Source organism: Belonocnema kinseyi, chromosome 10 (genome assembly GCF_010883055.1).
Source record: "Belonocnema kinseyi isolate 2016_QV_RU_SX_M_011 chromosome 10, B_treatae_v1, whole genome shotgun sequence".
Classification (NCBI taxonomy): Eukaryota; Metazoa; Arthropoda; class Insecta; order Hymenoptera; family Cynipidae; genus Belonocnema; species Belonocnema kinseyi.
The window spans coordinates 31,781,806-31,794,054 of record NC_046666.1 but is presented as its reverse complement, the minus strand read 5'-3'; the positions used below and the strand labels follow the sequence as shown (position 1 = coordinate 31,794,054).

The 12,249-nt window shown below is 24.8% G+C and overlaps 1 protein-coding gene across 1 annotated transcript in view; it reads left to right on the top strand.

Annotated features, from left to right (window-relative positions):
• Positions 1–10,040, top strand: part of LOC117182341 (AMME syndrome candidate gene 1 protein homolog) — a 20,020-nt gene extending 9,980 nt beyond the window's left edge. The window contains exons 3-4 of the mRNA XM_033375500.1: positions 4,946–5,151; positions 9,812–10,040. Coding sequence (XP_033231391.1) covers positions 4,946–5,151; positions 9,812–9,978 — 373 coding nt within the window. The 3' untranslated portion in view covers positions 9,979–10,040. The remainder of the gene's footprint in view (positions 1–4,945; positions 5,152–9,811) is intronic.
• The last annotated feature ends 2,209 nt before the right edge of the window (positions 10,041–12,249 follow it).

The following is a 12,249-nucleotide window of genomic DNA, read 5'->3' as shown; positions in this document are numbered from 1 at the left end:
ATAAGATTAAATTAAAATATTCTAAAACATTTTCAATTTTTTACTACATAATTTAATAGGATTTGAAAGGAATTAAAATATTTCAGCGTATTTCAAAGGATTCCAAGTCATTTTCATTTATTTATTTTTTCATGATTTAATCGAATCTTAAAGGATTTCAAATATTTTAGGGCATTTTAAAAGATTACGAAGCATTTTAATTCATATCAGTTATTCAAGGGGATTTTTAATAGATATAATAGTATTTTAAATAGATTTAAATAATTTAAAACGATTTCAAAGAGTTTAAAAGATTTGAGAAAAATGCAAGAAATTTCAAGCTGAAGTCGAGCGGTAAAAAAATTGAAAGGTTTTTCAAGGATTTTTTGGGTTTGAAATATTTTAAATTATTTAAAAAGATTCTAAAGAATTTTCAAGTATTTAAAATTTTTTTTTTAAATTTAAAAATAGATCAAAGGATTTGATATATTTTGGAGCATTCTTAAAAATTCCAAGGAATTTTAAAGAGCTTTAAAAAGTTTTAAATGATGTTCAAAGATATCAAAGGATTTGAAATATTTTAGAGAATTAAAAAAAAATCTAAGGAATTAAAAAAATGTTAACAGTTTTGAAATATTTTAGGGTACTTTAACAGATTTTAAACAATTTAAAACTGATTTAAATAATTTAATGGGATTTCAAATGATTTAGGGTATTTAAAAAGATTCAAAGGATTTTTCAAAAGCTTTAAAAAGTTTGAAAGAATTATCAAACATTTCAAAGGATTTGAAATATTTTAGGGTAATTTCAATTATGCCGATGCATTTTCAGATTCTTTCCGTAATTGAATGGGATTTCAAAGAATTTGGGATATTTTATGTTATTTCAAAAAATTCCAGGAATTTTAAAAAGATTGCAATCATTTGAAGGGTCGACGGACAATTTAAAATATTTCAGATTGTTTTAAAATATTCCAAATTTTTTAAAAATATGTATCAGTAATTTAAGAGGATTTAAAAGGATTTGAAATCTTTTAGGCTATTTTCAAGGATTCCGATACATTTTCAGTCTATTTCAGTAATTTAATTGGATTTGAAATATTTTAATATATTTTAATGGATTCCCCGACATTTTCAAGAGCTTGATGAAGTATCAAGGGATCTTAAAATATTTCAAAGTTTATTTGAAAAAAATTTAAGCAATTTGAGGATTTGAAATGTTGAAATTTTTAAAAGATTCCAAGACATTTTAGATCGATATCAATAATTTTAAGGGATGTATCACAAGAATTGATAGGGTTTGAAAGATTTTAAGAGAATTTCAAATGTTGCTTTTGCAATTTGGAATGCCACCTCAATTCGTACTCATTCGCCCTACATTATCTTTAATTATTTTGAATTCTCTTGTATTTTTCTAATGTTTCTAAATTCACTCAAATCAATGCATTTTTTAAGTTTTTGTTTCCTTCCTTCTGAAACCTTATAAACTCGCGTTAAATCCTTACACGGGACATCAAATTATTTTGAATTTAACTTGAATTGATATAGTCTTACGATTTTATACTGAATTCGATTAGATTTATCTGGAATCGTTATTAAATCCATAGAATTTTTCTGAATTCTTTTAAATTAAATCCAAAATTAGTCACAATATTAATGCACATTCAGTCATTATCAGTCACGTTTTGGGTTAGATATTGTCACTTTTAATCATTTTTCGGCTTGAATAGGTCAGTTTCTGTTTTCTTTTTTTTTATGTAAGTTAGTTTGAGAATACTAAATTTAAAATCTTTAAATTGAATGTAAAAAATGTTGATTCCGTTTATAATAGGTTCTATATTTAAAATGTCATAAGATCAGAATTTTGGTCCTAAAATAATAATGGTATGGGAAAGGTAAAAATCAGGGACTTTTGAAAGTGAGATTTGGGGCCACCCTGCTTCCATTTTTTTTTTCTTATCTTTAGTTTCAAATTACAATTCTCAAAAATTACATACAATCTACCTGAAATTTCTAAAATCTAAAGATTATGGAGAGTGGCCGCCGGACCGGAAAACCGGAAAATGACAGTGAATTTATTCTTTGACCGGGAATTTTACAAAAATTTTAGAATAAAAATGTCGTCCAACTTTGTTTTTAACCGTTTTAAAGTAATTTATTAAATTGTGATTTTTATAAATTATTCTATCATTTAGTTTAGAATGCTTAATTCGAAAATATTTCACTTTAATAATTTTCCATTTTGGATTTTTAATTTTAAAGCATATATTTTAATTTAAATAATTTTAAAATGCAGTTTAAAGGTTAAAAATAATAAAAAATTAGAAGTTTTTAAAATCGAAATTTTTTTATAAAAAACAGGGTGGCTGCCAGACCAAGAAACCGGAAATTTTACGAATTTTCAGAAGAAAAATCCGCCCAAGTTCGATTTAAACAATTTTTTAAATAATTAAAGTGCAGTTTTGAAGATTTAAACAATTAACTGTAAATATAAATAAATAAATTATTTTAAAATGGATCTGTACTCTAAGTATAGAAATCTGAACAATAATTGATCCGAAGGTCTTAATAAGAATTGAAATTAATATATCATTTATTCCGATAATTTTATTTTTAAATAAAAGTTTTCATGATTTATCAATAATATATTTTTAATTCAGATTTTCAGGTCTTCTTTTATATTATTTTTTACATTAAATTTAATAAATAAATTTAATAATGTATTATTTCTATTAATTTTTTTAGTCATTAAAAAATGTAAACGTGCGTTTTACTATTTTTAACTTAAAAATAAATCCATAATAATATAGTCATAATTAAGGGTTTTTATTAAATTAAAAATACTGTGAGTCTAAATTATTTAATTTTTATTCCATTTAATTTGAAATTTCTCAATGTAGAAAAAGAATAAGTATTTAATATTTAGCAATATTTCACTGTTCTTTTAAGACGAGTATATTGAAACCAATTATTTAAAAGAAAACAATTTTAAACTGAATTTTTTTGACATAGAAAGCTTTGAATCTTTAGATTTTCGAAGAATTTTGAAACTTCTAGTGTTATAATTTCAATTGTTCTATTTAAAAAGTGTTTAATTTATAAGTGAAATTGTTAAATTTTGACGCATAAATAACAATGGAACACTTATTATTTGTAGAAAAAAAATTGAGTAACTTTAAGAGATATTTAGAAGTTTTCAAAAGATTCAGAATTAATTAAAAACTTTTAATTATTTCAAGTAATTTAAATAAATGTGTGTTAACATTTTTTTTAGACCGTCTAAATATATTTTAAAATTAATCGAAATTTTGCTACAATTTTTGAAAATCCTGCAAATTAAACAAATCCGTAAAATCTTCCATAATTTTTCAAAGTGAAAAATCATTTTCAATTTTCCTAAGAATCCTAAGCAAATTTTTTATTCTTTCAAAGTTTTTTACAATTCTTAAAAAAATTCTACATTTTTTGTTTGAAATCTGCAAAAATGTATATTTTATTTTAAATTCGGCTAAAAGTATTTGAAATTATTTCAAGATCCAAATTTAATTTCAATCTTTTTAAAACTTCTGAATATCATGAAAAATTACTCTAATATTTTTACGAATAAGAAGTGTTCTATTGTTATTTATAAATTCAAATTTAATTTTTTTTTTTAATTTGCAGGATTTAAAATTTAAAATCGAAATTTTCCTACGATTGTCGAAAATCCGGCAAATTAAAAAAAAAATCTTCCATTTTCTTCTTAGATAATTTTTGAAATCTCTTAAAATATTTTTTAATTTTCTTAAGAATCTTAAGAAAATTTTTAATTCTTTTAAAGTCTTTCACAGTTCTTTAAAAAATTATAAATTTTTTGTTTGAAATCTGAAAAAATCTACATTTTGTTTTTAATTCGGCTGTAAATATTTGAAATTATTTTAAGTTCTAAATTTAACTCGAATCTTTTTAGAACTTCTAAATATCTTTATAAATTACTCTAATATTTTCATATATAACAAGTGTTCTATTGTTATTTATAAATTCAAATTTAATTTTTTTTTAATTTGCAGTATTTTCTACAAGTTATGGAAAAAATTCAATACATTTTGAATTATATTTAAAAGTTCAAAAAAAAAACATTTTTTAATTATTTTGAATTTGGAAAAATTTTAAACTACTAATTTTCTCAATATTTCGAAATAAAATTTTAAAGCTTTTGAAGGATGCCTAGACTATTTAAAGTAAAAATAATTTAACTTCTATATTAAGAACTGTTAAGTTAAAAAAAAATATTTTTCCATTTTTAATGTGTCTAGCTTAAAATTACTTAAAATAATATAATTTTGAAAACTTTTAAAGTTCATTGCTTCATTCTTTAATTTAGACTATTGAAAATATTAACGTGGATTTATATTTTTTGAACTTAATCTGAATCTTTGATCTCTATAATTTATAAAAGTTCTAAATTTTACAGTTTATTTGTATTTCATTGAACATTGTTTGATTGAAAACTGTTACTACCTTCTATTTGGTACGTGTAAATTTTAGAGCATTTGAATACACAATTTTTTAATTGAAAACTTTAAAACTTCAATTTTGAAAGTTTGGTATTTAAGTCTGTATCTTTGAATGCTTTAATTTGTTGTTTATTGTTTATTACTTTATAAGGAAAAATGTTTAGAATATAGTTTGATTTTTTAAGTTTCATTGGCCGTGATAAATGTTTGTGAACCGGGAAATGACCGAAAATTTTTTTCTTCGATTAAAACGGCCACCCTGTTAAGGGACTAAAAATGAGATAAATGAAATAGGAATGGGGTTTGAAGGTTTCCTTCTTTTTCTCCCCTTTTATTTTATTTTAAAATTTTTAATGGAGACATTAAAGAGTGTCTTTTCCACATTTGATTGTTAGCTTTTTGGTTTTTAATTTCCAAGAATTTTATAGTGATATTTTTCTATAGTATACTGCAATATCAATATTTTTTTAGCGCATTCAAAGACTCTCGGTTCAATCCCATATCGCGAGATGAACTCCCTCGCTTGCATGTTAGTATTTCAATACTTCGTCATTTTGAAGATGGTGCAGACTATTTAGATTGGGAAATAGGAGTTCACGGAATTCGTATTGAATTTCATAACGAGAAGGGCAGTAAACGAACTGCGACTTATTTACCGGAAGTTGCCAAGGAACAAGGTAGGTTATTTTCAGACTTATCTTTACCTAAAGTTACGATAATGTAATTACATACTTCAAAAATGTAAAAAATTACTAAAAATAGGAATATTTTTATTTATTTTATTTATTTTATTATATTTATTTAGTTAATTTCAATAATTAACTCTTGGGTTAATCTTTGTTCAATTAAGCTCTATACCTATTTCATCAATTGTCTTGAATTCTTTCGAAATACTTCAGGGTGTTTTTAAAACCTATAGGGCATTTTAATAAGTTTTTTTATTTGAAATATCTCAGCGAGTTTTAAAAGATTAAAAATATTTTAATATAATTTAATAGGTTTTAAGGCATTTTCACGAACTTTAAGAAGTATTAAGGGATCTTAAAATATTTCAAAGGATTTGAAATATCTTAGGGTATTTTTAATAGATTTCTATAATTTCAAGTGATTTCAAAGAATTAAAAAGATTTTAGGGAAATGCAAGAAATTCCAAGTTGATTTTGAGTGCTTAAAAAAATTTGAAAGGGTTTTCAAGGGTGTTTTGGGTTTGAAATATTTTAGAGTATTTAAAAAGATTCTAAAGAATTTTCATATACTTTAAAAAGTTTAAAAGAATGTTAAAATATATCAAAAGATTATTTAGGAATTATCAGATATCTGAAAAAATAGTTTTTCTATGATTTGAAGAATCAAAATATCATAACTGCTGTAATTCCGAATAAAAAACGTTATTTTCCTTATAAAAAATATTAAAATTTATAAAACCATTAATTTTAACACAGTTTTTTGCAATTGATTTTTTTCGGACCGTCGCTTCTCACTAGTTTTTAAAAAATTATTTCATTTTGATAAATAACTGCTTATTTTTTCCGGGAAAACATTCTCTACAACTCTGCTTTTTGCAATTTTGAAAATAACTAAATAATCTTAAAATATAATTATTTGTTAAAAAAAAAGTCTAACGATTTTGTCATAGAAAAATTTACTTTGAAAATTGGAAAAAGAGTTGAAGAGAATTTTTTCCCTGAAAAAATAAGCCATCATTTATTAAAATGTGGTATTTTTTCAAAAATTGATAAGAAGCGATGGTAACAAAAAATCAATTACAAAAAACATTGTTAAAATTAATGTTTTTTTGTGTGGATTTAAATATTTTTCATTAAAAAATGTCTTTTATTTGGAATGACATCAGTTATATTGTTTTAATTCTTAGTCGTAGAAAAACTATCTTTTTTTAGATTTTACTTTTGCCACGACAACTACCTTGAAATAATTTTAAAGCGTTTGAAATATTTTAGAATAAAGAATTTTTTAGAATTTCGGAACATATAGAATGCTTTTACAGGACCTATATGGTTTTATGATATTTTGTTAAAGATTTCACAGAATTTTATCAGATTTCCGAGGATTTTAATTATTTTAAAGCTCTCAATGTATTTTTTTACATTTTCCGGGCTTCAAGAAATAAATAATTTCATGTGATTTTATCATATTTTTAGTGGATTTCAAAGAATTTATTCACGGGAAGTGAGGTATTTTTCAGGATTTCAAAGGATTTTAAATATTTCAATGAATTTCTAAAGATTCCTAAGAATTAAAATTTTTTAAAAATAATTTGAAGTAATTTCAAAGCGATAAAAATGTTTGAGAATAAAGAATTTTCTTGAATTTCGGAACATATGGAACAATTTTACTGGTTCTATAAGGTTTTTTTGACATTTTTAAAGATTTTATAAGATTTCCCAAGATTTTAATGATTTTAAGGGATTTTAAAGCTCCCAATGTATTTTTTATACATTTTTCGGGGCTTCCTAGAGTTTCAATAATTGTAAGGGTTTTTAAATGCTCTCAATGTATTTTGATACGTTTTTCAGAATTTCAAGAAATGTCACCAGATCTCATAGAATTTCATGGGATTTAATGTTTTATTTCCTGAATTAATTAAAATTATTTGGTATTCTTTTTAATTTTTTAAAAATTCCAATTGATAAAATGATCAAAGGATTAAAAATATTTGAAGGTATTTTTTCAATCTCATGGCAATTTTCAAGAGTTTAAAAAAAATTGCAATGGGTTTAAAAAGATTTTGAAGGATTTGATATATTTTAGGACATTTTAAAAGATTACCAGACGCTTTTTTATTAATTTAAATAGTTTGAAGGAATTTCAAAGACTGAAATATTTAAATTTATTTTAAAAGATTTCCTGAGCTTCAATTTTGTAGTTTTGTAGTTTACTAGATACTTTTCTGATTAGAAATGAGTAGGGTTTCAAACATTTGAAGAGATTTACAAATATTTTTGGAATTCATTTGGAATTTGCCCTGAATTCGTATTATTTATTCTGAATTCTTTTGAATTCTTTTAAATTCACTCAGTACAATGGATATTAACAAGGTTTTATTTAATTCCTATTGAAGTCTTCAAAACTCACCTTAAAGTCTTTGGCATTTCGTAAAATTCTTTTGAATTCAAATTCAGTTTTTCTAAACTCATTTGAATATAAATAAATTCGTGATTTTTGATAAACTATTTTCAATTTCGAAATAACTTCAAAATAATATATTCATAATCAAAGGCTTTTGTTTTTCAAATAGTATTTCAGTTTAAAATATTCGATTTTAAACCATTCAGTTTTAAATTTTTAAATTAAGGAAAAGAACAATGACTTAATATTGAGAAATATCTAATTGTTGATTTAAAATCAGTAATTATAAATTAAATATTCAAATCTGAACAAGAAAGTCAAATTTTGGAATTATAATATATCTATAATAATTGAACACGTATTATTTTTTAAAAAAGTCTCATTAATTTGAAGAAATTTTTAGAAGATTTGAACAAATTCAAAATTAATTAAAAATTTGAAATTATTTTAAATCATTTAAACGAAGTTTCTACGTGTACCGCCAAGATACGGCTATTTGTACCAAAATTTCGACGCAAATAGTGAATGGCCTAATTTTAAATCAAATATACATTTTGGCAGATTTTAAACAAAAAATTTCAAGGCTATATTAAGAATTTTGAAAGGATTTAAAGGAAATTTTTAATATTTTGCAATATTTTCAACCAAGTTTAAGGAGAACTTTGAATTATTCTAAAAGATGTTTAAAAATTGGCTTCACCCTGTGCTTATTTTAAACAGAATTTCGAAAGCAATCAACCTTTTAAAGAGACATTTTCTTATCTCCGGTATAATTAAAACTATAAATACAACAAAAAAAACGATTTTTCTAAGTGAACCCAAACTTTTGACCGGTAGTGTATTTCTTGACCCACACAGCAAGTTTTTACGATGTAAATATGTATATAATTATTGATGTACAATTTATTTTAACAACTTTTTTTTATTCTGAAATTACTATATAAAGAGATTTTCAGAAAAAATGGGGACAAAACTTAATTTTTTAAATAAATATCATAAATATTGTTTGAAGAAATTTTTCATTGGCATGAGGATCTTATGAAAATGTTTATTATAAAACATGCATTTCTTAAATTATTAGATTGGCAAACGTTTCGACCACGGATAGGGGTCTTCCTCAGTGCCAGATGTAAAATTTAAATGAAATTAAAATTAAAAGTTTCAGTATTTGGTACAAAAATGTGTTTTAAATTTAAGAAATGCATGTTCTATAATTAAGTATTTTCATAAGATCCTAATGCCAATGAAAAATTTCTTCAAACAAATTTAATAATTGGGTCAATTAAATTCGAAATCTTTCAGAAAACCAGTAAAGATGTCACTGAACAATCATAAATATTGTTTAAACAATATAAATAATTGTTTGTCCCTCCAAAAGGTTTCTGATTTTAAATAATATAAAAAAAATTTTTTTAAAACAAAAACAATCAAAATCGGAGCTGTTGTTGAGGACTTCCAAATTTTGCCTGTTTTATGTATTTATTGATTATAGTGGAGAGTACTCGAATATGAGATATTTTCGTAATATGAGAAAGCGGGGTATCAGCTAAACTAAGAGACCCACTCTGTTGGTTTTCATTGGGCTTCTAAAGATTATAGGCGAACTTTTTGTGAAATCGATGGTGGTCGAGTTCTTGGAAGGGAATTCTTAAAACCCTATTTATTATTAATTAAATATGTATTTAGCAGCAAAGTTTGTCTGGAGTGGTGGGGATTGAATAACGAAGTAGGAAAATATCGATAGTGTTTAAGTTTTTCATTGTACAGTTCAGGCATATTAAGTGCATAATTGCACGGTGTGGTTCTCATAATATGAGATACCTGTTGTTTTTATAACACTGTGGCTGCGCGGGGAAAATTGGTTACAAAAGTGTTTTTGAGTACTGCAAAAACTAAATATATCTAAATAGCAGTAAATTTATGCTTCGGAAACATAGAATGAAGTTTTTCATTAAAAATAATACTTTATTTTGCATTTAATTAGCTATTTCCTGGGGTATCTCATATTATGAGAATAGTTTCACGAGTTTGGAAAAAGCACTTTTTTTTACATTTTTTGTACTTTCAGCATAAAAAATTTTTTTAATACAATTTTTTATTTTAGCTTCTTTATGACAAATTAAATTTCCTTTAAAATGACCTGTATAACTTTTAAATTCAGTACATAGAATTCCGACAATCACGCCAAACAGAGTTGGTATCTCATATTTGGGTACTCTCCTCTACTAAAAGCGAATTTTATGTCTCCAGGATGGGACCACATACAGACAATAGATTCCCTGCTGCACAAGGGTGGCTACAAAGGCTTGGTGACACCGGAAATGCGACGCAGTGTGAAATTGACGCGCTATCAGAGTGAGAAAGTGACAGTAAGTTATCAGGAGTATATGAACCATTGGCAGAGTCGAAGATGCTAGCAACTCGCCTGGGGTCCTCTGGAGGACCCCCCGTCTCACGCATCGTCCATGGCCCTTCGTTATAGCAATCCTGACTCGATTCTCATTTCTCAGCCGCAATACGACGCAGCACATCGTAACGCTTTTATGACCAATCAACATGGCCAGCACAGCCTCGTTATGGTACCACCGCCGAACCATCATTCTTTTATCCAAAGCCTTCCTCTCGAGCCGGTCCCAGCAATGGTCGGGCCTGCGCCAAATTATCCACCTTTCTGGTGGGATCGTCCTGGTCCCTCGTATCCCCCCCAGACCACCACCTCCACCAGTCATCCTCGAGGTCATCGTTTCTCGAATCATGAGACTGATCGCGGATTGCGCAAACGAAAATGACACGGGAGACGATTATTTAATGCGACTTTCCACTTTTTGAAGTGGTGCCTACTATATTTTGTATGTTTCAGCATACACAGTCTCCCGATAGATTACAGACCTCCCTAAAGTCACAGGAACTTTATCGCAACGAGCTTTCTCTTTTTCGTGTTGATTTCAGTGGTGTAACTACAAATTCCGAGAGAGAGAGAGAGAGAGAAACTTTGGATTAACAAGTATTGAGAATATGAATCTTCAAGATCAATGTTAATTTTCAAATAATCAATTGATTTTTTAAGTTTCTAGTTGGAGTGTTCAAGAATATATTTAAATTTTCAGTTAGGGAATTAATTTTCAACCAACGATTTATAATTGAAACGTATTTTCAACTAAAACTATGAATTTTTTATTGAAAGAAATTAACTTTTTAGAAAATAATTCAACTTTTAATCCTGGAGTTGACTTTTTAATCTAAAGAAGATGAATTGTCTCTTAAAAAAGGGTTTTAAGTTAGATTTTTATCTCACTTAAATATTCTAAATTTTAAAAAAATGTTATAGTTGATATTGCAACACAGAAAATATTTTTATTTTAAATAAAAAATAATTGAACTGAACCAAAAAGGACAAACTTTTAACAAGAGTTGCATTTTTAACCAAGAGATGAGCTTTGTATAAAACATTGGAATTTATAACCAAATAATTTAATTTTCAAACTATAAAATCAATTTTCAACTTTTTTGTTGATCGTTTTTAAAGAAAATCGACTTTTTTTTATAGAAAATGATTTTTTTAAAACTTATTCTCTGGGTTTAAAATATCTCCTTTTTGGTTGAAAATTCAAGTATTCCAGTTAAATATTAATCCTGTAAGTTGAAAATTGATATTAAATTCTTTTGTTGAAAATTAATTTTTTTATTGACTAAAAATAAAAATCTATCATTTTAGTTAAAAATTCATTTTTTTGTGAACATTAATTTTTGGACTGAAAATTAAATTTTTCAATTTTAGGTTGACAAATTATCTTTTTTGGATTTAAAAATCGTCTTTTTTGTTGAGCATTGATTTCCTTAACTTAAAATTCAATTATTTAAGTTTTGGTGGACAGTTTAACTTTTTTAAATAAAAGTTTATTATTCTAGTTTGAGATTCATCAGTTAAGGCGAAAATTAATTTTATTTAATAAAATTATCACTATGTGGTGGAAAATTTGTCTCCTTTGATTGAAAATTAAACAATTTCGTGAAAATTCATGTATTTTGTTTAAAAAATTACTTTTTTTTTGTAGAAAATTAATCATTTTCTTGGAAAATTAATTAACTTTCAACCGTGGAGTTGACTTTTTAATCGTAAAAAGACGAATTCTAAAAAAAATTTATACTTGATATTTTAACCTTGAAAAGATTTTTATTTTCAATAAAACTTAATTGAATTCAACCAAAAAGGACAAACCTTCAACAAGAGTTGAATTTTTAACCAAATAATTTAATTTGAAAGCCATAAGATCAATTTTCAACTGTTTTCAATTTTTTTCGATTTTTATCAAAGAAAATCAACTTTTTTAATAGAAAATGATGTTTTTAACTTATTCTCTGTGTTTAAAATATCTTCTTTTTCATTGAAAATTCAAGTATTCCAGTTAAATATTAGTCGTGTAAGTTTGAAATTGATCTTAAAATCTTTTGTTGAAAATTAATTTTTTTATTGATTAAAAATAAAAATCTATCGTATTAGTTAAAAATTTATTTTGTTGTGAACATTAATCTTTGGACAGAAAATTAAATTTTTCGATTTTAGGTTTTGAAAATTATCTTTAAAATTTAAATATGTAAGTTTTGGTGAAAAATTTATATTTTTTTAGTAAAAGTTTATTATTTTAGTTGGAGATTCATCAGTTAAGGCGAAAATTAATTTTATTTAA